Source organism: Microtus oregoni, unplaced genomic scaffold (assembly GCF_018167655.1).
Source record: "Microtus oregoni isolate MIOR12 unplaced genomic scaffold, Mior012 000072F_ref0000427, whole genome shotgun sequence".
Lineage (NCBI taxonomy): Eukaryota > Metazoa > Chordata > Mammalia > Rodentia > Cricetidae > Microtus > Microtus oregoni.
In genome coordinates, this window is record NW_024543979.1 from 1,125,252 (window position 1) to 1,151,254 (window position 26,003).

A 26,003-nucleotide genomic window follows, 5' to 3' on the forward strand; every position below is an offset into this window, starting at 1 on the left:
AATGATTTCCACAAAGTCTTGGACACTGGGCTGAGGGGGTTTCTTTTTATTACTAAAACCTTCTGAATTCAGTTATGCGTTTAGTAACCAATAGCCCCTCTCTGGCGTCCACATTCTCCTAATCGTGCTGAACACATGTCTCCTATGATGTCATGTGAATGCATCTCTGTCCACATCTCCCAGGAACGCTCACTGAAAACCCAGAACTTCCCCGAGGCAATCCTATCTCTATTCTGTGGGCATCTGCTCCTGGGCAACCTTCCATTCCCCATTACAGCAGACAGTCTGCCCTGACTGCCGCTAATACTGGGTTACATCTTTGCTCAGCAGGCTTCCTTCTAATCCTGCACATATATTATTTTGTGGCCTATGATCACACTATAATTTCTCTGTTAAAATGCACATTTGTATCTTTTTATTGTTTATTTATTTACTAGGATATATCAATTGTACAAAACAATGGGCTCCCCCTAGTTGAGGAGCTGTTGGCAGGTGATGTCTTCTAGGAGAGAGATGGTCAGTTTTCTTTGGGGATCACCATTTCGGACAGAGGTAGAGGTAAGAGCCAGTGACTTCACCAGTGTAATGGCATTTTGTGGCTTCGGGGAGTTTGCTCTTGTTACCATCATGGAGGCTGAGTCTTTCCCAAGTGTCCGTGTTTCTATTGCTATGGGATGAATGAGGCCATAGTTCCTTGACTACACAGTACAACTGGTCCTGCCCCAGGTCTAGGTCTTACTCTTCTAGGTATCAGTTGTTTTCATTCATTCCGTTCTTCGCCAACATTCCTCCCCTGCATCACTTTGACTAGAGAAGGTCTTGCTCAGTGAGCACAGCTCCAACTCGGGAGGAAGCTCATCAATCCAGCCTGAGTTCCTGGTGCCCTGTTTTCTGGTGACTGCACAGCCTAATATTCTCATAAATTTTTCAGTAAGCTGCATGATGTTTAGGCTCCCAAGCTCTCAGATGAACTGTATTCCCAATTATGTCAAATATGCCCGCCACTTATTCAACGTTGTGCTGTGTGCAGTTGAAAAACAAGTGAGAACTATGTCCATGCTTGCATTTCTGCTTTTCTGGTTTCCACCATGGTTTCTGGTTAAGGGGACTTGTCAACACTGCCATCTGGAAGCACCTCACAGCTGATGGAACGGAACTCAAGGTGAGGTGATACCCATGCGAGAGGAGAGGAGGGGCACAAAATAACAGACAAATATAATCTAAATTTAAACAAATAAATATTTGAAACGTGTTACAGAATAGACATAAGGTCAAGTTAATTAGCTAAAGAATATGCAGGGCCTAGACTTTTGCAGACATCGGACCAGACCATGAAAGAGCAGCGAGAGCAGACTAGAAATGTTCACTCTGCTATTCCTCTGCTTCGCTGAAAATATTTTAAAGTTCTCGGAGGGGTAATTCAAGGTCTCCCCAGAGGCCGAGATGAAGGAAACACAACCTTTGCCCATCTTCCCTTGCGGTGTGAGGAGAAGGGAAACACAGCAGCCATTAACGGTTACCAGCTTCACGAATTGCTAGATACCTAAAGCGAAAGAGGCTCTTCCAAACCCTGCAGTTCACTGATTTCTTCTTGCCCATGAGTACCTGTGGTCTGGATTGGTGCACTGTTGGACTACAACCCCGCCTCTTGACTTCCAGGTTGGCGTTTCCGCTTCCCAGTTCTGTTCGGTACAACCCTGCCTCCACCTGGCTGGCTGTGACTTTAAGTATCTTAGCACTGTCGAGGAAAAACAAGGAAATAAAAACCACTTGCATGTGTAACAATCAGCAAAGAAGTCATCAGGAAACCCATAGAACTACAAGGAACGGTGTCCCCGGTTTGAAGCCTCCGTGTTTGGGGCGCTAGGCAGTCACGGCTAACGGAAGCACCGCTTTGCATTTCTCTCTGTTGCTTGGGTGACGAAGGTGTTGGAACAGGGTTCCGCTTTCATTTCAGAGAAGACGCTGATATCATAGCTATCAAATCCCCGCATGGATGTGAAACAAAACCCACAAAGGATGGAACTCACCCAGATCAAGGACATCAGAAAGGGTAAGATGAGATATGGGCAGCCATGCAAAGAGCCGTTAATGGCTGCAGTGCCCCACGCTGTCAATTTCAACTGCTTCAAAGTCACCCGATGGCTTACTGAGACAGTAATCCTGCCTCCTTAGGTGGAATGACCCATGCTAACCCAGTTCCGTGCCAGCCAGACCGTGGCTTACCAAAGGAACGCTCCACCCAGCCCTGCAAGGGAAACTGAGGGGACCAGGAAAGTCTTATATGACGATCAAACAGGACTTGAAGAGGGACAGGTCCCTCCTTCCTCCATAGGACAAAGGAACTTCTGTGAGGTTGCAGGGCCATCTGGAAGTACACTTTATCGAACTTTTTTTTCTTGTGCTGGCATCAAAACCTCAGCTTCATGCCAGGCAAGCACTCGGCCACTGACCCACACCTCCAGCCCTGACCTCACCTCAGAATTTCTAATTGCTACAATTAGAGATTTTTTTTATATGAGCTGGGGAGATGGCTCAGTGATTAAGAGCACTCATTACTCTTGTGAAGGACTTAGTTCCCAGAACCTAAGTCAAGCAGCTCACAACCTCCTGTAGCTCCAGTTCTAAGAGATCAGAAACCCCCTTCTGGCAGCCGAGGGCACTGCACTCATGTGCATGACCCCACACACAGACAGACACACTCAAAACTGTAGAAGGGTTTTAGTTGATATTATCGGGAGACCTGCTCTTTTCTGAAGGGAAACAGAGGAGCAGTGGGGCTGAGGTGGAGGGCAAGGGAGGATGGGAAGGAAAGGAAAGAAGGGAAGGCTGTGGTCAGAATATACCGTACGAGAGAAGAATAAAGGAAAAAAATAAAGAAACCTTCCTTGTCATCTTACAGGAATAATCTTTGTAATAACCACAGAAAAACTGTTAAACGTGACTAGGAGAGAGTTCCTGGAGAAGAAAATGAAATAATTATAATTTAAAGAATTAAAAGAAGTAATTTTTTTAAAATGATAGTGGGGCTAGAGAGAGAGCCAAATTCTCATGATAAAATTTGTTTCCGAGGCTGTGCATTGGGTTTCATTCACCACTGACAGGAATGGGGCTGAGACCTTCTCAGGTTTGAAAAAGGCCCTCCCTCCAGAATACCTCACTGTCACCAGAGCACACAACAGGGGCACTGAACTCCCAGGGCTGTGCACAGGGTCTCTCCGTTTCTCCCACTGTCTTTGTTCACAAGAATGAAATTAATTTTCTAGCCCATGAATTAAACATCAGGACTGCTGCAGGATGAAAGACTTCAGCAGCCTTTTGTTTTAAGAAAGGCAGGAGCCTGACCTGGTCTAAAATAAGCTTCAGGAATCAGAAGGGTCGTAGAGGGAGGCAAGAGAGAAAAAGGCACTAACAGGGAAAAGTGGACAATCCCATTCAAGTTCAGCTTCTTCTGAATGCCTAGCAGTGGCGGAACTCGAAGTCCAGGAGTGTCACTCTTGGTGTGTGTGGAAGAGGTACCTGGAGAGATGGTGAAAATGCAAGAACTGGCCCACAAAGCTCTTAGTGGTGATCAAGACCCCATGAGGCTCCTGAGGCCTGTGGGTCGTAGCTGGCGTTAAACATCTGGGTTGTCTCCAGAAAGAAGCCTGCAGCTGTGGGCCCACAGAGCCTTCTGGTGTCAGTGATCTGGGCACTTGGGAGTAAAAGAGGAGGATGGAGGAGGACCCATCTTCTGTGGGATAATGCTCCTGTACACTGTAAAGATTGCCACTCATATGGGTTTATTGAAACGCTGATTGGCCAATAGACCTGCAAGAAGTATATGCAGGGCAACTAGACTAGGAGGATTCTGGGAAGAGCAAAGGCAGAGATGCAGTCATCAGTCAGGTGCAGAGGAAGCAAAATGAGAATGCCTGAGAAAAGGTACCGAGCCATGCAACTAAACACAGATAAGAATTATGGGTTAATTTAAGTTGTAAGAGCTAGTCAATAAAAAACCTGAGCTAATAGGCCAAACAGTTTATAATTAACACAAGCCTCTGTGTGTTTCTTTGCTGCAGGACCGGGCTGGACAGAAACTTTAAAGTCATGTCTCTCTCTGATTTACAATTATTCAGGGTCCCCTCTTGCCCAGGGCCCATCTCCTAGGAGATAAAAATAGTAAGCAGGCTTCAGGGGTTGTCCTTGGCAATGTTGGAGCATATGCCCCTGGGCCAATTCAGTATGCAGTATTCTTGTTTGGCTTCAGACAAAGACACTGAGGCTTACGATGGTAAGAATCTGAGTCCAAACCTGAGCTAATTAGCAGTGCAAGGACTCCTGCCCTGGATCCTGCTCTGCAACTCTCACTTCTTCATTACAGAAGAGTCTGCCGTGCCCAGAGTCACCCACATGGGTTTGCTGCCAAGAGTCAGGTGTGCAGAGCTTCCCGGTTCAACTCGGCACTCAGGGTCAAAATGGCCCTAGCACCCATATGGTAATCTGCAGCACTGTCCACGTCGAAACGATTCCTAAGAAGCAGTCTTCGCACTGCCTTCCTCCCTATCCCCCTTTAGAAATAAAAGCAGGTTGTGTTTCTCTGTTCTCCAAGATCTCCGAAACTAGAACTAATGGGACTTTTATTACGGTATCTCAGATTACCTCTTTAGATACCCAGCCCAACCTGTCCGTGTCTGTGCCCTTTGTCTCCGAGCGACAGAAGCCAAAGCCAGTCATTTGGGGCCAGAAAAGTCTCCTAGATGGGACCACAGGTCAACGTAACTAGCAGGGTGGTGCGGGAGAATTGTCTGTATTCTGTCAATCATGTTTTAAATAAACGCTGATTGGCCAGGCAGGAAATATAGATGGGAAAACCAGACAGGAAGTAGAAATAATGTAAGGAGAACAGGAGAATTCTGGGAAGGAGGAAGTTGATTCCTCCCACTCCTACCCAGACCACTGAAGCAGCAGGATGGTGATCTGCCTCACTGAAAAAGGTACTGAGCCACATGGCTAACATAGATCAGAAAAATGGGTTAGTCAAGATGTGAGAGTTAGCCAGTGAGAGGCTAGAGCTAATGGGCCAATCAGCTTATAATTTCTGGAGACCTATGTGTGATTTTCTTTGGGGCTAAACAGTTGTGGGGTACCAGGCGGGACAGGAACCCAGACAAGCAGGCCTGGCCCCCGTTCATGTTACAGCAGGGCAGGTACCAAGTTCCTGGCACCTCGGGGATCAAAGTCAGCAGATGGCTCCCTCCCCTAAGGGTGGGGTTCTAAGGAAGGAGCCACAGGTGCACTCCCAAGGGGAAATGGAGAGCCACACTGGCTGGTGGGGATGGGGGGTAGGTCTGGAAAGGAGTCTGCATAGCCGCACTTCAAGCCACAGTCGAGAAACTTCTGTTACCCTGTAACTGGACATAGAATAGAAGACCGTGGAACAGGGGCGGCTGTGGGGGACATCGGCGAAGCAGAAAGGGAGGTGGGTTTTTTCCAAACTTTAGGGCTCAAGCCTGTAATAGACACCCTACCCACCTCGGGCAGCTCTCTGCCTCTTTTCTTAACTCGGCCTCAAGGACTGTGATTCGGGAGACCTAGACGCTGGAGGGCGGCAGATGGAACCCCAGGGACTCTCAAAGGCGATATACCTCGCTCATAAAAGCCAAATCTCCAGCTTCGCCTCGCATTGCCAGTCCCTCCTCCTCGGGACGGCTAGTTGGGCAACTGTGGCAACATAGGGGTGGCAGCACAGGGGACTCCGGGTGCCTCGGCTTTCCATCAGCCGACAGCTGCGGAGTGGAGGCCGAAAAGAAATTCCAAACTCCTTAGACAGAAATACCTGCCCGCCCCTACGGACGGAGAATTGCACACTTTGGGGTCAGCACTCGCTTGAGAAACTGGCCCCTGCGTCTTGCGGGCACAGCGGCCGCCCGCGGGATCTACCCCTCAGCACAGTGAGCGGCTTGGCCTCAGGGAGGAGCATCAGGGAGTATGCAGCCCCTAAGTGCAGCAGGCACATCAGGATCAGGTTCCTCCTGACTGTTGGGACCAATTGAGTCCTGGCCTTCAGCTGCTCTTTCCTGTCTAGAGCCTTCTGATTGGAGTTACTAAAAAGCTGTGTCTTGCCTAGAGGATCTGAGGATGGGATTTTCACCTGTTGGCCATTGACTGCAGGGTATTTAAGCCTCCATGGTGCTATTAAAGAAGGGCTTTTGTACCAGTGATTGGAGGTCCGTGTGTCGGTCTGTCCTGCGTGTGTTTCCTCAACCTCCAGCCCCTTGCTGGAAGCTCGCGAACTGGATTCTAAAGCATAGAGTGCAGATGGGGCCCGCAGTGCGCGGCACCTGACGATGCTCAGCCGCATCCCGAGCGGGCTCAGCTGCTCCGGGACACCGCTGCATGCGGATTCCTCGAGCCTCGCATGGATTTCCTCCTTGGCCGGGTCGGTGGCCGAGGCTGGCATGACCGGGAAGCGGTCCTGAGTGGACACACCACACTTCACGTCTCCGCTGTCTTCTAGAATGGTTCTTCAGAGTGGCCCGAGGGTACAGATCTTAGCTGTTGGCATCTGTTGCTGGCCTGTCACCGGCCAGCACTGTCAACTGTGAGGAGGACGAGGGGTGGCAGGGGCAGGAGAGGAGCGGCGCGCAGAGGGACAGGGGGGGGTCGTTGGGAGGGTCGGGATCACCGAACAGGAGGAATAGGAGAAGGAAAACCTGCACAACAGGGACCTATTAGGATCGCCTACGGGGAGTCTGAAAGGGAAAGGCGGCCCTTGGCCTCCCTGCCAGACCTCTGGGGCAGACCAGGGAAATCGGCAGTTGTGGCCTGGGTGATGCATGGGATGAGGTTCCCTGGGCAGGTGGACATCTCACAGCACTCCTGTCGTGGTATGCGCGTTTTTCTCCAGATTCCCCCAAATACCCAGTTCTAGACCATACCTTATTGGGAACCCCACTCCCCTTTTTCTGAAACCACAGGATATCTCTGTAGAATAATTCTAGCCTTAGCTTGTACTTAACTTGGGGCCAGAGCCACCAAAATACTCTTAAATCATACTGTTTATATGTAAAACTCCTTGGCCCGGTGGAGGGGGTGGGCAGTTGCTCTCTACTCAAACTGGGCGGCCAAGGATGATGTAAGCACTCAGGAGGCGCCCAGTGAATAGAATACCTTTGGGGGATACAACAGATTGGAGGAAGGGGCTGGCAGGCAGCGCCGCCGCACCTCCACTTCGCAGTTCTGTTGATGGCAAATTCCCACCGACAGATTACTGTTTCCTGCCAGACAGAACAGTAACTTAAAGCTGCACCGAGGAACCTTAGAAGGATCACGGAGAACGTTTCGAAGAAAACTTAAGAAAATACCACCTGTTTCTCCTCTCCAACGCAGATCTCTAGCTGCCCAGAGGCTGGGAGCTGCAGAAGCACAGAGGGAGAGCTGGTGCCCCAGCAAGTGCCACTATAGGGGGACAGATGGGGGGGGCTCTGTGTTACACTTCCAACTTGATTGCTTTTGCTTTGATTTTGTTTGGTTGTCATTTCTTGTTTGTTTTTTAAAGATTTATTTATCACGTATACAGTGTCCTGCATGCATGTGTGCCTGCTTGCCAGAAGAGGGCACCAGATCTCATTATAAATGGTTGTGAGCCAAATGCTGGGAATTGAATTTAGAACCTCTGGGAGGGAGTCAGTCCTCTTTTTAACTCCTGAGTGTAGCCGAGTTCTAATTGGTTTTAATAATAATAAAAACCTGGAGTCGGATATCAGGTAAATGCTTAAAATATCAGGGAAGTAAAGGAGCTAGCCACTAGAGAGTCTTCTTAACTCTACTGAATTCTCAGACCAAAGGGGCTGAGCTCCTGTCTCTACAAATCCTCAGACTGAGTGGGCAAGATCCTGTCTCCACCCACCTTATATTCCTGCCTCTACCTCCCTACTGCTGGGATGAAAGGTGTGTGCCACCACTGTCTGGCCTCTGTCGTTAACTAGTGGCTAGCTCTGTCCTCTGATCTTCAGGTAAGCTTTATTAGAGCACAAACAAAATATCACCACAGCTGAGCCATCTCTCCAGTCCTTTGCTTGTTTCTTTTTAAACCCATTTCAGCATAAATTTCCTTTCGAGCAAAAACAGTACTATTCTTCTTCCAGTTTTTGAATTCTTTGCATCTGAGTTTGAAAGAGTGTCATTTTGTTTTGTTTTGATTTGGCTTGGTTTTTTCGAGACGGGGTTTCTCCGTGCGTGTATCCCCGGCTATCCTGGAACTCTATAGACTAGGCTGGCCTTGAACTCAGAGATCTGCTTGCCTCTGACTCCTAAATGCTGGGATTTAAAATCTTGAACAGCCACCACCACCCAGGTGTTTTGTTTTGGTTTAAAGCTGATGTTTTGATGACTAGTTACTGAGAATCCAGGACTCCTTAATGGCAGGGGAGGGGGGGGAACCACACACCAAAAAAAAAAAAACCCACCAAGGACTAAACACCTGAGAGGGCTACACACCAGCCTCTTAGTGATAACCAGCTGATGGGTGGGTCCCGTCAGCCTGATAAAATAGCGCCTAATTTAGAACTAAGGCCAGATCTGAGGCTGGTGGAGCCCTGGCTCCTGGTGCTTCTGCTGCAGCTGACAGTATAGAACGAGAGGAATATTGTCTGGAACCAGAATAATGTTGCCCTACATAACAACCAGTGAGACAATGGAGCATGACACCCTAGAGTATGGATGCATCTGTGGGTCTTTCTTCCTCTCTGCTGACTACAGCCCTCACCAGACCCCCATAAGCCCTGAGGCTGTCCACTTCAGACTATCTTTTCTCTCTGGGTGGACCACCCACCTGACATAAAGCCTCCCTTGAGATTACTGCAAAGGACTTCCTATCCTCACTTTCACCATTCGGTTGTTTGACGTGTACCAAACACATGTTTTCATGCCAGATCCAGTAGGCATGAGGATGAGGAAGGAACGGTCTACTTTGGGGGGGATATTTAGTCACTGTGAACCCCAAGTCTGCATTTGCATTAACTAAATAAAATTAACCTTGAGTCATGAGACTCAGTTAGCAGCTAGTTGACAGACAGTAACCACAGAGCCTCAGGGGGCATCTGAAAGGATAGATAGGTACACCAGAAGGGTTTTGAGTAGTGTGGGTTTTTTTTTTCTGTTTCGGTGGAGTTGAAGGATGGGTTTTTGGGGAGACGCCAACAAGGAGAGAAGGTTAGCTAGATGCTACTCAACCTCTCTGAGTTATCAGGTTTTCACCCCAGCCTTTGAGTCTCAAGTCTTATTTATAAATAGAACAATAGAGATTTAGTTAAATCTACCTTTAGCGGCAGAGCCAGTGCCTGCAGGAACAGAATTCCCACCAGGCTTGGCCTGAGCGGCCAGGCCACTGCCAGAGAAGCAGGCTGCTAACTGCAGAGTGGCGATTGCTGGCTAAAATAGCAGCAGATGATGGTGCAGCCACTGTGCCAAAAGTAAAACAACAGTCTCCCATTCTCCATCTTGGCACCAAGACTGGCCACTTGTATGACCAAGACACGAAGTTCTGACCCATTATCAGGCTCCCCACCCCAGGGTGAAGCAAGGCTTTGCATGCTATAGATGTGCTCTGCTACCAGGCAGCAGCCTCGGGTGCCAGGCGCATGCATGTGTGCATATGGGGGGGGTGCACATGCATTATTAGACACCAATCATATATACAGGCAATCCACAGAAAGCAGTATGAGCTGTTGGAGTTCACTGCTTATCTTTCTTGCTATGCACTCTGTTGTGCAGTCCCAGAGATCTTAACGTAGGTGCTGACATTTGTACAGCAAGCACTATGCCGACTTAGCCATCTCCACAGCCCGTTTGCCAAGATCTTTGGGGGGCTGGGGAGACAGCTTAGTGGGCAAAGTGCTTGCCTTATAAGCACGGGGACTTGAGTTGATCCCCAGAACTCATCTAACAAAGATGGGGTGCTGAGAGGCAGAGGCAGGTGCTCACTGCACTGAGAAAGAACCAATCTCAGGAAAACACAAAACTAAAAAAAGGTGGGCAGTGCCTGAGGAGCTGCACCCAAGGCCGTCCCCTGATCTCTCTACAAACACTTACACAGTTACACACACAGCCCCCACACATATGCACTCCCCTAACAGATAAGCTTGCAGAGATATACACAAGTCAAAGAATACCAAGATATTTTAAACCATGGCCAAAATATTTTAATACAGAAATTTAGGCTTCACAGAGGAGAATGAAGAAGACTCATGCTTGAGTTGAAAGATACAATGAGTCCCACTTGTAGGCGCCAGCAAAGGGAGCGGGCATTTGACCACAGGTGCTAGTCTCACGAAAACCACCAAGCGTGCCACAGACCTGGATGGTAAGTCAGTCCTACCCACTCTGAATTAGCAAACCTGAGAATTCTGTGACTTGGGGGGACACAGCCTCTCAGATTTCCAGTGTCACCCAGTATAGTATAGGCATTGAGACAGGTCAATGTTGGGGGGTCTCTGTGGAATTGCCAGCCTATCTCAGAAATTGGTGTTTTATGTGCAACCTGAGATGGCGCCACACTTGGAGACCTGTGTGCCGGGTGTTCTCTCTAGTGTGCCAACCCTAGTTTTTGTTCAGTTGCACCCACAGGGGAGCGAGTGTAGGTAGAGTCCTGACATAGAAAGGGGCAGTCACAGGCTACAAGGGAGAGGTGAAGTGAGGAGGGTGGGGGAAATACTGTAGGTGGAAGGTAAGATAGAAAACAAAGCTCAGTGAAGGGCAGAATCAACCCAAACCCAGCATGCATGAAAAAGCTACACACCTGTTGCTATATGTGCTATTGAAGGAGAGAACTAAGCCTTCTAGTTCAGTTGGTAGCGCATGAGACTCTGAATCTCAGGGTTGTGGGCTTGTGCCCCACATTGGGTGCTATTTTGTAAATGGAGACTGCTTGCTCATTTCCTGGCCATCCAGACCTCAATAATAATAATCACACAGAAACTATATTAATTACAACACTGTTGGGCCAATAGCTTATGCATATATCTAGCTAACTCTTATATCTTTTTTTTTTATTGAGAAAAGGAAAACAAGTATCTGCCTCCTCCCAGCCTCCCATTTCCCTCACCCCTCCTCCCACCCTTCTCCCCCTCCCCCCACTCCTCTCCCCCTCCCTCTCCAGTCCAAAGAGCAGTCAGGGTTCCCTGCCCTGTGGGAAGTCCAAGGTCCGCCCCCCTCCGTCCATGTCTAGGAAGGTGAACATCCAAACTGGCTAGGCTCCCACAAAGCCAGAACATGAAATAGGATCAAAACCCCGTGCCATTGTCCTTGGCTTCTCATCAGCCCTCATTGTTTGCCATGTTCAGAGAGTCCGGTTTTATCCCATGCTTTTTCAGTCACAGTCCAGCTGGCCTTGGTGAGCTCCCAATAGATCAGCCCCATTGTCTCAGTGGGTGGGTGCACCCCTCGTGGTCCTGACTTCCTTGCTCAATTTCTCCCTCCTTCCGCTCCTCATTGGGACCTTGGAAGCTCAGACCAGTGCTCCAGTGTGGGTCTCTGTCTCTATCTCCATCCACCACCAGATAAAGGTTCTATGATGATATGCAAGATATTTGTCAGTATTGCTATAGGATAGGGTCATTTCAGGTTCTCTATACTCAGCTGCCCAAGGGACTAACTGGGGACATCACCATGGGCTCCTGGGAGCCACTCTAGGTTCAAGTCTCTTGCCAACCCTAAGGTGGCTCCCTTAACTAAGAATTGTGCTTCCGTGCTCCCCTATCCAACCTTCCTTTATCCCAATGCTCCTGTTTCCCCAAGTTCCCCCCATCCTCCCCTTCTCACTATTCTCTCCCCATCTCCCCTTACTCCCATCCCACCCACCCCCAAGATCCCAATTTTCTCCCCGGCAATTTTGTCTACTTCCCATAGCCAAGAGGATAACTATATGTTTTTCCTTGGGTTCACCTTCTTATTTAGCTTCTTTAGGTTCACCAATTGTAGTCTCCGTGACCCTTATTTATGGCTAGAAACCAATTATGAGTGAGTACATCCCATGTTCATGTTTTTGGGTCTGGGATACCTCACTCAGGATAGTGTTTTCTATTTCCATCCATTTGCATGCAAAATTCGAGAAGTCATTGTTTTTTATCGCAGCGTAGTACTCTAATGTGTATATATTCCACACTTTCTTCATCCATTCTTCCATTGAAGGGCATCTAGGTTGTTTCCAGGTTCTGGCTATTACAAATAATACTGCTATGAACATAGTTGAACAAATGCTTTTGTCATATGATAGGGCATCTCTTGGGTATATTCCCAAGAGTGGTATTGCTGGGTCCAGGGGTAGGTTGATCCCGAATTTCCTGAGAAACCAAAACACTGATTTCCACAGTGGTTGCACAAGATTGCATTCCCACCAGCAATGGATGAGGGTGCCCCTTCCTCCACAGCCTCTCCAGCAAAGACTGTCCTTGGTGTTTTTGACTTTAGCCATTCTGACAGGTGTAAAATGATATCTCAAAGTTGTTTTGATTTGCATTTCCCTGATTGCTAAGGAGGTTGAGCATGACCTTAAGTGTCTTTTGGCCATTTGATCTTCTTCTGTTGAGAATTCTCTATTCAGTTCAGTACCCCATTTTTTAATTGGGTTAATTAGCATTTTAAAGTCGAGTTTCTTGAGTTCTCTATATATTTTGGAGATCAGACCTTTGTCTGTTGCGGGGTTGGTGAAGATCTTCTCCCAATCAGTAGGTTGCCTTTTTGTCTTAGTGACAGTGTCCTTTGCTTTACAGAAGCTTCTCAGTTTTAGTAGGTCCCATTTATTCAATGTTGCCCTTAATGTCTGTGCTGCTGGGGTTATACATAGGAAGCGATCTCCTGTGCCCATCTGTTGTAGGGTACTTCCCACTTTCTCTTCTATCAGACTGATATTGAGGTCTTTGATCCATTTGGACTTAAGTTTTGTGCATAGATATGGGTCTATTTTCATTCTTCTACAGGTTGACATCCAATTGTGCCAGCACCATTTGTTGAAGATGCTTTCTTTCTTCCATTGTATACTTTTAGCTCCTTTATCGAAAATGAGTTGATCATAGGTTTGTGGGTTAAAATTCAGGTCTTCTATATGATTCCATTGGTCGACTTCTCTGTTTTTATGCCAGTACCACACTGTTTTCATTACTGTAGCTCTGTAATAGAGTTTGAAGTCAGGGATGGTAATGCCTCCAGAAGATCCTTTATTGTATAGGATTGTTTTGGCTATCCTGGGTTTTTTGTTTTTCCATATAAAGTTGATTATTGTCCTCTCAAGATCTGTGAAGAATTTTGATGGGATCTTGATGGGGATTGCATTGAATCTATAAATTGCCTTTGGTAGAATTGCCATTTTTACTATGTTGATCCTCCCAATCCAAGAGCAAGGGAGGTCCTTCCATTTTCTGGTATCCTCTTCAATTTCTTTCTTCAATGCCTTAAAGTTCTTGTCAAATAGATCTTTCACTTCCTTGGTTAGATTTACCCCAAGATATTTTATGCTATTTGTGGCTATCGTGAAAGGTGAAGCTTCTCAGATTTCCCTCTCTGCTTCCATATCCTTTGTGTATAAGAGGGCGCCTGATTTTTTGGAGTTGATCTTGTATCCTGCCACATTACTAAAGCTGTTTATCAGCTATAAAAGTTCTTTGGAGTTTTGGGCGTCGCTTATGTACACTATCATATCATCTGCAAATAACGAAAGTTTAACTTCTTCCTTTCCAATTCGAATCCCCTTGATCCCATTATGTTGTCTTATTGCTATTGCTAGAACTTCAAGCACTATATTGAAGAGGTATGGCAAGAGTGGACAGCGTTGTCGTGTTCCTGAGTTTAGCGGGATGGCTTTGAGTTTCTCTCCGTTTAATTTAATGTTAGCTGTCGGCTTGCTGTATATAGCTTTTATTATATTTAGGTATGACCCTTGTATACCTAATCTCTCCAATACTTTTATTATAAAGGGATGTTGAATTTTGTCAAATGCTTTTTCAGCATCTAATGAGATGATCATATGGTTTTTTTCTTTCAGTTTATTTATATGATGGATTGCATTGATAGATTTTCGTATGTTGAACCAGCCCTGCATCTCTGGGATGAAGCCTACTTGATCATAATGGATAATTTTTCGGATGTGTTTTTGGATTCGGTTTGCCAGTATTTTGTTGAGGATTTTTGCGTCGATGTTCATGAGTGAGATTGGCCTGTAATCTCTTTCCTGGTTGAGTCTTTGTGTGGTTTTGGTATCAGAGTAACTGTAGCTTCATAAAAGGAATTTGGTAATGACTCTTCTGTTTCTATATTGTGGAATACATTAAGGAGTATAGGTATTAGCTCTTCTTGGAAGTTCTGGTAGAATTCCGCATTGAAACCATCTGGTCCTGGGCTTTTTTTGGTAGGGAGGTTTTTGATAACAGCTTCTAATTCTTCGCGACTGACAGGTCTATTTAGATTGTTCACCTGGTCCTGGTTTTAACTTTGGTATTTATCTAAAAAAGTGTCCATTTCTTTTACATTTTCCAGTTTTGTGGTATACAGGCTTTTGTAGTAAGATCTAATGATTCTCTGAATTTCCTGTGTCTGTGGTTATGTCCCCCTTTTCATTTCTGATCTTATTAATTTGCGTATTCTCTCTCTGCCGTTTGATTAGTTTGGATAGGGGTTTATCAATCTTGTTGATTTTCTCCAGGAACCAGCTTTTTGTTTCATTGATTCTTTGGATTGTTTTCTGTGTTTCTATTTTGTTGATTTCAGCCCTCAGTTTGATTATTTCCAGTCTTCTACTCCTCCTAGGTAAGTCTGCTTCTTTTTTTTTCTAGAGCTTTCAGGTGGGGTGTTAAGTCTCCAATATGTGCTTTCTCTGTTTTCTTTAAGTGGGCACTTAGTGCTATGAACTTTCCTCTTAGGACTGCTTTCATAGTGTCCCATAAGTTTGAGTATGTTGTTTCTTTATTTTTATTGAATTCAAGGAAGACTTTCTTTATTTCTTCCTTAATTCAGGTATGGTTCAGTAGTTGACTGTTCAGTTTCCATGAGTTTGTAGGCTTTCTGGGGGTAGCATTGTTGTTGAATTCTAACTTTAATCCATGGTGATCTGATAAGACACAGGTGGTTACTAATATTTTTTTGTAACTGTGTAAGTTAACTTTGTTACCGAGTATGTGGTCAATTTTCGAGAAGGTTCCATGAGCTGCAGAGAAGAAGGTATATTCTTTCCTCTTTGGGTGGAATATTCTATAGATGTCTGTTAAGTCCATTTGCTTCATTACCTCCATTAATTCTCTAATTTCTCTGTTAGGTTTCTGTCTGATTGACCTGTCCATTGGTGAGAGAGGGGTGTTAAAGTCTCCTACTATTAGTGTGTGCAGTTTGATGGCTGCCTTGAGTTTTAGCAATGTTTCTTTTACGTACGTGGGTGCTTTTATATTAGGGGCATAGATATTCAGGATTGAGACTTCATCCTGATGAATTGTTCCTGTCATGAGTATAAAATGTCCCTCTCCATCTCTTCTGATTGATTTAAGTTTGAAATCAACTTTGTTAGAAATTAGTATGGCCACACCTGCTTGTTTCTTAGGTCCATTTGCTTGATAAGCCTTTTCCCAGCCCTTTACTCTGAGTAGGTGCCTGTCTTTGTGGTTGAGGTGTGTTTCTTGTAAACAGCAGAATGTTGGATCCTGTTTTCATATCCAATCTCTTAGCCTGTGCCTTTTTATAGGTGAGTTGAGCCCATTGACATTAAGTGATATTAATGATCAGTGGTTGTCAACTCTGGTCACTTTTTTAGTAGTAGGGTTTGTGTATTTCCCTTCTTTGAGTTGCGCTGGTGAAGGGTCTCTAGATGTCTGAGTTATTGTGGTCATTGTTGGACTCCTTGGTTAGTGATTTTCCTTCTATTACTTTCTGTAAGGCTGGATTTGTGGTTACATATTGTTTAAATTTGTTTTTATCCTGGAAATTTTTTTTCTCCATTTATAGTGAATGAAAGCTTGGCTGGGTATAGTAGTCTGGGCTTGCATCCATGGTCTCTTAGTTTTTGCAGTACATCTATCCAGGACCTTCTGGCTTTCATGGTTTCCATAGAGAAGTCAGGTGTAAGTCTGATAGGTTTACCTTTATAAGTAACTTGGCCTTTTTCCTTTGCGGCTCTTAATATTCTTCCTTTATTCTGTATGCTTTGTGTTTTGATTATTATATGGCGAGGGGATGTTTTTTTTGATCCAGCCTATTCGGTGTTCTGTATGCTTCTTGAACCTTCATGGGTACATCTTTCTTCAGGTTGGGAAAGTTTTCTTCTATAATTTTATTAAGTATATTTTGTGGACCGTTGAGCTGCACTTCTTCTCCTTCTTCTACCCCAATTATTCTTAGGTTTGGTCTTTTTATTGTGTCCCATATTTCCTGAATGTTTTGTGATGAGAGTTTGTTGGACTTGCTGTTTTCTTTGATCAGTGCGTTTGTTTTCTCTATGTTATCTTCAGAATCTGAGATTCTTTCTTCTATCTCTTGTATTCTGCTGGTTATGCTTGTTTCTGTAGTCTCTATTCGTTTACCTAGATTTTCCATGTCCAGCCGGCCCTCTGTTTGTGTTTTCTTCTTTGCCTCCATTTCAGTTTTCAAGTCTTGAACTGTTTCCATTATCTGCTTGATTGTTTTTCCTTGGTTTCCTAGGGTATCATTCACTGATTTACTCAATTTTTCAAACTTTCTGTTATACTTCTCATCCATTTGTATAAGGGCGTTTTTTATATGCTGTTTAAGGGCCTCTATCGCTTTCATAAAGTCAGTTTTTTCTACTTCTTCTTGATTAAGGTGTTCATGTCCACCTGTTGTGAGGTCGCTGGGTTCTGGTGGTTTCATGTTGTTTTTCAGATTGTTGGGTGAATTCTTGCATTGGCGCCTGCCCATCTCTTCCTCCAAATGCTCCCCTATGGATCTTCTTTTACAGGATCAGGTCTTCTTGCCCACTGATGTACCTTCCCAGTGATGTCACTCCCCAGCGATGGCTCTCCTGGTGTCCAGATCGTAACTCCGTGCTGCTTGGGTAGCTCGTAAACAAAGGGCCTACCTTGCTTCCTGCAGGCAGGCTATGGAGACAAAGGAACTACTGCCCTCCCGTTTGCCCTCCCGATTCGGATTCAGTCCCAGTGCCCGAGCAGGCTGAGCTGGGAGATGTTATGGGTGGGAAAGGAAGAGAGAGGAGGTATCGGGCAGTATAGCCCCTGCAGGATGACCAGGAAGAACTCTTATATCTTAAATTAATCCATTTCTATTAATCTGCGAATCACCTTGAGGCTGTGGCCTACTAGTAAGGTTCTGACTGGAGGCTGGTGGTTGGCGGCTTTCTCCTTTGGCAGCTACATGGCACCTCTTCGACTCCACCTACTCTCCCCCTCTATCTCTGTTCTGATTTCCTGCCTGGCTTTACTCTGCTAAGCCACTGGCCCAAACAGCTTTATTCATCAACCAATAAAAGTAACACATATATAGAAAGACATTCCACATCAGCTAATGTTAAAAATTTAACTTAAAAAATAGAACAAATTTCAAAAGCAGAAGAGGGCCGGGGACACACACAGTTGGGTATTAAAGTGTTTGCCTAGCATGGCCTAGACCCATTCTAACCACAGTAGAGAGGAAGAGGAAGGGAGAAAGGGAGCAAGGAAGGGAAGGAGAAAGGGGGAGGTAATGAGAGCCTTTGGGGGCCAGCCCCAATGTCCTCTCAGGCTTCAGGGAGGAAGCAGCAGTCAGCGAAGGGCTCTCTCACTCCATGCTTTTCTGATTCAGTTTCTTTATTGTTTCCAGTTTATACACATACACACACAATCAGCAATTCTCTGGCGATAGCAAAATTACAAGCTTGAATTTCTCAAGGTTATGAAACAGATAAGAGCAGCACAAAGCAGTAACTGTCAGCTTCCTTTATGGGTCAAGGTGGGCGTGGCTAGCAAAATCACCATGGGAAGCTCTAAAGGGCGACAAGGTTTATTTGGGAAGCTTTAAATTCTAAGCAGGAAAAAGGGGGATTTCGTGTGCAACATTTCTGTGTGACTAATTAGACTACAGGTTTGTGATGGATAAATGTAAAAGGGAGGAACACAGCGACCCATACTCTCTCAGCGGGCTAGAGCTGTGGTGCCTGGGAACGGCTCAAGGTAGCCGTGGTGACCAGCGTAAACTTGAGAAGACATGCAGAGCCTGGTCCCTGTCAGCCTTTTTTGCCAATGATAGCTGGCTAGAGGGATCTCTCAGATCTAAGAATTACATCTATCACCCTAAGCGGTTAGAACAAGGGGAAATTATGGTTATATAGAGCAAACTCCGGGGCCTGACGATTTCCAGCCGCCCATGTCAACAGCAGCGGGTTTGTTCCCATTCCGTTGCTGTGAAAAGGATTACTTTTCTCTGGAGCTGGCTAAATGATCAATGGCTTTTCCTGTTATCTCTTGGGGTTAAGACACATGCAGTTAATTTCCTAGATTAAAATCCTGTATCAATAAACCGAGGTAAGAGTAGACACAGGGCCTGGGCAGTGGTGGCGCACGCCTTTAATCCCAGCACTTGGGAGGCAGAGGCAGGCGGATCTTTGTGAGTTCGAGACCAGCCTGGTCTACAAGAGCTAGTTCCAGGACAGGCTCCAAAACCACAGAGAAACCCTGTCTCGAAAAACTAAAAAAAAAAAAAAAAAAAAAGAGTAGACACAGGGTATTAATGGCCTTTTAGAGTTAGAGCCGGGGTTAACTGAGGTTGCACCTCCCCCAAATCAGCTTCAGGTGATTTTGGGGCCTTGATCTCCTTATCTGTGAGCGCAATGAATCAACAAGCCCAGATGTGCCACACCCTCTTCCTAGTGCCTGTCTGTGAACATCCCAAATGTGGTCTATTGGAAGACTCCTCTCCTGGCCAAATGTCCTGCCAATAAAAGATAATTGCAGGGAGCTGGCTTCTAAGTTTATCTTAGGGAATGGAGTGGAGATTTGACTGTGATTAACTTTCTTACCAAGGTCTCATAGAATAGGGCAAAATTATCCAATATACCATGGTGTACATGGGAAAAATTGTGCCCAATAATTTAAGACACTGCTGAATCTTTGAGGAAATGAATGCACTGTGGCTTCAAAAGACAGTAGTCCCAGCATCTTGCATTTGGGCCTGTCTCCATCAGAATGCATATTTGGGTAGGTTGACCTTCCCATTTGTCAGCTGAACACAATCCTAAAACCACAGCAGGGAGGGAGGGAGGAAAGAGAGAGAGAGAGAGTTCAAGGCTGACCTTAAACTCCTCGGCCCTAGCATCCTGGAAGTATTACTTTCTCATAGGAACCGCCAGTCCACAAATAGCAACATGAAGACTTGCTAATTATGAAAGCTCAGCCTGCAGGGCAGTGGTGGTTGTGCACGCCTTTAATCCTAGCACTCGGGGAGGCAAAAGCAGATGGATCTCTGAGTTTGAGGCCAGCCTGGTCTACAGAGTGAGATTCCAGATAGCCGGAGATATACAGAAAAACCCATCTCTAAAACAAATTAGGTCAGCCTTAACTTAGGCTTGTCCCACTAGCTCTTATAACCTAAATTAACCTGTCTCTATTAATCTACATTTTCTCATGCGGCTTTTTACCTTTCATTCTGTATGTCCCCCCTCCATGTCTTCTTGGCGTCTGTCTTCCCTTGTGTGCCTAGATTCATCCCGAGTTCCTCTCTGTCTGGGAAGTCCCACCTATCTCCCCTGCATAACTAAATGTCCATTCAGCTTTTTATTAAACCAATCATATCTTCATACAGTGCAAACAAGTATTCCACAACATTTCTCCCTTTCTGTCTAAATAAAAAAAGGAAAGGTTTAACTTTAACACAGTAAAACTATATATAAGAACAATTATCAGGTAAGAATTACATTTATAATGTCCAGTCCATTTGTATTTGGTAAATTTGGAGAAATTACTCCATCATTTATCCTATCTTTGTGAGTTCAAAGTTTTACACCTAAACCACTTTCTATCATAACTTGCATAACCAACCTAAAAATATTTTTTAGATCTCAAAAAATTTTCTTAGATAAACCATTTAAGCTTTTATGTCTCTCAACCTTATACAGTTTACATCTCTTTTTTGAGTTTCTTTTTTGAATTTGGTGACAAGAAAAACTGTAAAACTATATTTAATCTTCAACCCCCTCAAAGACCTGAGAAGGATATATTGCCTAAGTAGAAATGATGGACAGCTGGCTGCCTGATCAGTCACCCACATTTCCTCTGCAACCTTGGGGCATCCATCTTTGGCCTACAGGCCTAGAATATCTGACACACTTTTCTGTGAAGCAGGATATTCTGAAGGACTGTCCTACCTTGTCTTGGCAAAATTCAGCAGTCACTTTGTGTCTTGCTTGTCTGATTTGGACAGCATACTGTCAGCAATTGAGGCAAGGGCAGCTTCTTGCCCAGTCGCTACCTTTGCCACTGTATGTCCAATTTCCTTGTGTCTCTTTGGGTCTCCCTCAGTGCCCAGACTCACTTTTTCCTGGAAATCCTGCCTAGCTCCCCTGCCTAGCTATTGCCATTCAGCTTCAGTGTAAACAAATATTCCACAACATAGCCTACTACCTGAATGGACATGCACCCCTGTGCCAGCTAATCTTGAGTTCAAATTACTATTTTTATACTATATATTTGTTGTGACTCTTCCAGAAGCCATGCATTTGGCTCAGTCTACAAGCAGCATTATGTGGGTTTGGGCTCAGAGAACTCACAGCACATAAGGGCAGGCAGGCAATCATCAGTCAGGATGGGCAGTGTATCCCACTGACAATGATACAGAGGTAGCATCTCTTTATGAGACTAGTCAAGGACGGTTAACATTTAAGACCGATAAAAGTGCCCCCACTGCTCAACACAAAGCTAAAAAGGTTTACAAACCCAACCAAACCCCTCCTTCCTATTTCTTCGCCTTCTGCCACCACAGCTCTCAGAAATAACTCCTGTGAGAGAAGACAGTACAGAAAGAACTTTTCCTGCCCTCTGGTTCCCCTGCCCTCACTAACACCCATCTCCTTTTCCTTCTTGCTTCAGTCCCAAGAGCAGACAGACAAGTTCCTGTGGGTTTCTCAGCATCAGCTGTTACTGTTTCTGTTCCAATGGTCTCTTTTCCTTCCTGCTTTGTCAGTTGCCATGGGCTGCCCTTAAAAGGCTAAGGTCCTGCTGTTCTCCAGCAGCGGGTAAGGAATCTGTAAACAGAGTTCAGGAATGTCAAAACAGTGACCCAGATTTGCAGCACCAAAAGGAAAGTAGGAGGTACTGTATGTGGCAGCTGGCACTCAGAGGTAGCCCTTTCCTGATGAGAAATGGGTGCACAGAAGGGCTGCAAGTGGTATATGCACATGGCCAAGGAGGAGGCTCACTACTTAGACATCATAAACCATTTCTTCTGTGCTATCCGTTCATTTCCCATCTTCTCCAGACTGGAAAGCAAAGGAACTCTCAAGGCGGAAAATTTCCGATAGTTGTTTCTGTTCTTTCTTCAAATCTTGCTGCTCATCCAAGTTCATTTTCCATCCCCTCAGAAGGCTTGTAGAGGGATCATAGACTCCAGGGCCCTGAGTGAGACTCTACCCACTTGTCTTACAGCCAGGGAAACAGAGGCAAAGCAAAATGACATGTTCTATCAGTGGTAAAGCAACCTAAGACTCCCAGATTAGAGTCCTCCTCAGGACACACTTCCTGCAGCTGGGACCAACTAGGCTAGACCATCACCTACAGCTTCTCTCCAGTCCAGAAGCCTGGGGCTCCCAACTTCTCCCTGTTGTGGTCTGCAGGGGGCTCCCTCTAGGGCAGCAGGGGATTTACTGACTCCAAATGACTTCTAAGGCTCTCAACAGTGAGGTGTAGAGAAGTTGCTCCCAACCTGTGCCTGCTCCCCATACTCCAGTGGATAACAGCCCCATTAGCTAAACAGCTCATCCCACAAGGCTATTCTTAAGCAGCGCTGAAGGGTAGGTACATTTCATACAAAGAACGGCATAAAGAAGGGTAGAGATGGGAGCTGGAAGATGGCTCAGTGGTTAAGAGCTCTGAGGACCCGGGTTCAGTTCTGAGCACCCACACGACAGCTCACGACTGCTTGTAACTCCAATTCCAGGGGATCTGATGCCTTCTTCTGGCCTCTGCGGGCACCAGGAATGCAAGTGGCACACAGACATGCATGCAAATAAAACACTCATGCACATAACATAAAAAAATAAATCTTCTAGTTCCGGGACAGGCACCAAAGCTACAGAGAAACCCTGTGTTGAAAAACCAAATAAATAAATAAATCTTTTAAGCAAGTAAACCTTAAAAAGCAAAGGTAGAGTGTGTCCTGATGCATCTCTTTGTCAACACCTAGCCCTACTGACCAGATTCTTATCTTTGTTTTAGAATTGCACTTAAAAATAAAAGCATGACACAAGAAACCTGAACATATCTGTGATGACCAAACAGTAGCTATTGCCTGTACATGAAGGATAAATGTGTAAGAGGGAACCGTATCTTTCCAAGAGTAAACAGAAACCACTTTTACCAACCTGAGGTACATATAGTCCAGACTGATCTTATCATCCTCCTGCCTCAGCTGTCCGAGTGCTGGGATTACAGGTGTTATCCCCATATAGCTCAGTCATCACCGACCTTTAAGCAGGGTTAGCATTAAACCAAAAATCCTGAGCTGTAGAGTCATATATTAAAATAGAACCATTTACAAAATCCAGTTTATCCTTGAATAACAAACTCCTCTTCCCATAATCTTTAAACTTTGGAGAAAAAAACTGTTTGGGGTTTAGCTGAGCTCACCTCCATCTGTTGATATGAAACGTCCCCAACACCCTACAGTGGGGGAAATCAATGTTGCAGTGAAAAGAGCCTAGCTCCTCTGATGCCAGTGGAGGCCAGGGCTTTGTACCCACGCATGTGGAATTGTTGGCACTGGATCCCAGCCACACTGCTACCTATCACCTATCATGTGTCTCGCCTGCCTTCCTTCGAGTCTCTCTCCCGCTATGGCATTCTCACTCCAGGGAAAATACACCCTAATAGTGAGAAGGCCATGAGTGAAGACAATTCCTTCACCTTCGGTTGGGGACTTGAGCTCACATTGCAGCTCAGGGTCCATCCAGAAGGCCAAGGGGTTGCCCCAGTTACTGGAGCTGAGACCATCTGCCGAATCACAGGAGACTCAGCCCGTGCGTGCTGCAGATTTGATGTCGAGTCTCCTGACACTTGGATGCTAGCACTGTGCTTTTCCAACTACGAAGTTGAGCTTTATTTATTTTTGTTTTTTGGAGATAGGGTTTCTTCTCTGTGTAGTTTGAGTCTGTCCTGGAACTCTCTCTTAGACCAGGCTGGCCTTAAAATCACAGAGATCCACCTGCATCTGCCTCCCAAGTGCTGGGATTAAAGGCGTGCGCCACCCCCCACCCCCACCCCAAGTTAACTATCTTTAAGTGTGTATGTGGGCAGAGGGGCGTCTACAAAGGGAACTGAGCAGCTCTTGCAAGCTGCTTCATGCAGGCTGTGAGAGTCCACTGGACCAACACTCAGCTCCCTCAAACAGCGCATCAACCCACACAGCAGTCTCACTATGCATTTCCTGGTTTTCTAACCTGCTTAGAAAATATGGCATAAATGAAAATTATTAGTGTTCAGTCCTCCTCCAGATACAATGGGAATCAATGTTTTTTTTGCTTGTCACATTGTTATACATAACAGTAGATGAAAGTCACCTGACAGAAGATATGACTGGAACATATGTGCCTTTTATAAGGAGCCTGACTGTAACAAATGTTTTCTTTCTGAATTTAGCTTGAAGATTATAGGTAACTTACTACCTATACAGGGGAGCAAACCTCTAATTATAAAACGAGACAATTCAATCTTGAAGCCAAGCAGAGCACTGATAATGTGTGCTGCAGATATGCAGTGCCCAGTGCCCTCCTGTTTATACTGAAAGCTAATGGTCCACTCTGCATTGGCATCTGCCAATACCTATGTAGCAACTTCCATATATACCTACATGCTTGGGCCAGGCTAAAGTGCATTTCCCCCCATAGCAGCGACGCTCAACCCAGGGCTGAAACCCCTTTGGGGGGTGAATGACCCTTTCATAGTTGCTGCATTTTGAATATCCTGCATATCAGATATTTACATTGTAATTCATAACAGAACCAAATTACAGTTATAAAGTAGCAACAAAATAATTTTATGGTTGGGGTCAGCATAACATGCGGAACTGTATTAAAAGGTCACAGCATTAGGAAGGTTGAGAATCACTGCTCTATAGTGATAGGAATGGAACCCGGATCTTATATATGCCAACAAGTGCTCCATCACAGAAGTACAGCCCCACTCACAGGGTTGGGAGATGGCTCAGTGGGCAAAGGCCAACCCTGACACCTTGAGTAACATCCCTGGGAGCCACATGGAGGAAGGAGAGAACTGGTCCCTACAGCCCTGACTTCCACATATACACAGTGGTATACCCATAAAGAAAATATAATAAAAATGTAAAGAAATAAAAAAACCACAAACATGTAAGATAGGATTACACACTTTAATCTGATTGATGGAGAAAGTAGGGAAGACATGAGAGAAATTTAGTTTTAGGTCCATTTTATACACAGCCAGATGCAGTTTTTCTAAAAAGTACACCGAAGATTTAAATCCACTCTTTGTCAGAGCCCTCAGGAAGCCACTGTGTGCAGTCCAGGGCAAACTCTATTTGCAGAACAGGAAATCATAATGGGCAAGAGGGTTAAAAGAAAGACAGCACCAGGGTTCAAGCAGTTCTAGGGTGAGTGTACCTGCAGAAATAACGTCAAAGCTCCTGAGTGGCTGCCACGGAAACATGCTAATGAGGGGTTGGTCCAGTCTTAGCATGGCTTTCTTTGGAGAAGCAGTGATGGCAACGGGCTGGGCTGCTGTCTCAGACGCCCAGCTTACTGGCCTGACTGAGGACAACCTTGAGGACGGGCATGAACGCGGACGTCTCACTGAAGTTGCTGGTGCTGACGATGTGCGTGTGGACGCTCAACCCTTCCGAGTAGTTCCTCGTCTCAATGCTTCTGGCAATGCTGTGCAGACCGTTGATGATGGCTGGGGAAAGCTGAAACAAAGAGAATGCATGAGGGGACTGTCCTATGAGACCCTGAGAGCATTAACTCCAGAGACTGACACACAGCCTAAAACAAAGGGACTGCATGAGGGGACTGTCCTATGAGACCCCGAGAGCATTAACTCCAGAGACTGAAACACAGCCTGAAACAGACTCTTTAAGAATGTATAAGTAGCTAGCATTTCTGGAATATTTATAAAGCAAGCAAACATGTTAGACCAAGTAAATGTTACATTTTAAAGTAGAACCATGGTAAGATGGCTCCTGCAAAGTCACTGATGAACTACACATGCATCAATCTCTTCTGGCATTTAAATTTTTGGTTTTTTATTTTTTTTCTTTGCAACTATATCTTGCTACATTATGCAGTCTAGTTTCACAGTCCTGGGCTCAAGTGACCTTCCCTACTTTCTCAAGTTTACCTGGCTGTGTCTTCTTCCTCTCTGTGTCTTACGATATGTTCTGCTAACACTGAACTACGTAGCTGAGGATGTACTTCTGACTCTCCTGCACCCACCACACTGGCTTGCCCGCCACCTCTTAAATTCCAAGTCTAGCTCTCTGTCGTGGTGTCTCTCGTTATACCCCTTACTTTAGCAGACTCTCCTTAGGATCAGTCAGACACGGCCCTTCCTACTAGATCGGCTCTCTCTGCTCTGGGTCTCACGAGTGTGACGGACAGGACGATGACAACACCGTCAGGCACCGTTTGTCCCTCCACTCTCGGCACGGTCGCTATTGAACTCCCCAAGGAGCAGCAGGTGAGTTCAAGCGGCCTCCTTGCTGCGGGTCCTCTTCCGTCACAGAACATCCCTGGCCAGGCTGTGACTCCTGAGAGATGGACAAGAGTCCCTGCCTTGTCTCTGGTTTCTGACACA

At 45.6% G+C, this 26,003-nt stretch overlaps 1 protein-coding gene across 14 annotated transcripts in view; it reads right to left on the bottom strand.

The window, feature by feature from the left end:
• Positions 1–24,550: 24,550 nt before the first annotated feature.
• The window catches only part of LOC121440947 (protein transport protein Sec31A), a 57,191-nt gene continuing 55,738 nt past the window's right edge, over positions 24,551–26,003 (bottom strand). For all 14 annotated transcript variants that reach the window (XM_041642000.1, XM_041642014.1, XM_041642013.1 and 11 more), the window contains one exon: positions 24,551–25,116. In XM_041642000.1, the coding sequence (XP_041497934.1) occupies positions 24,937–25,116 (180 nt within the window). In that variant the 3' untranslated portion in view covers positions 24,551–24,936. The remainder of the gene's footprint in view (positions 25,117–26,003) is intronic.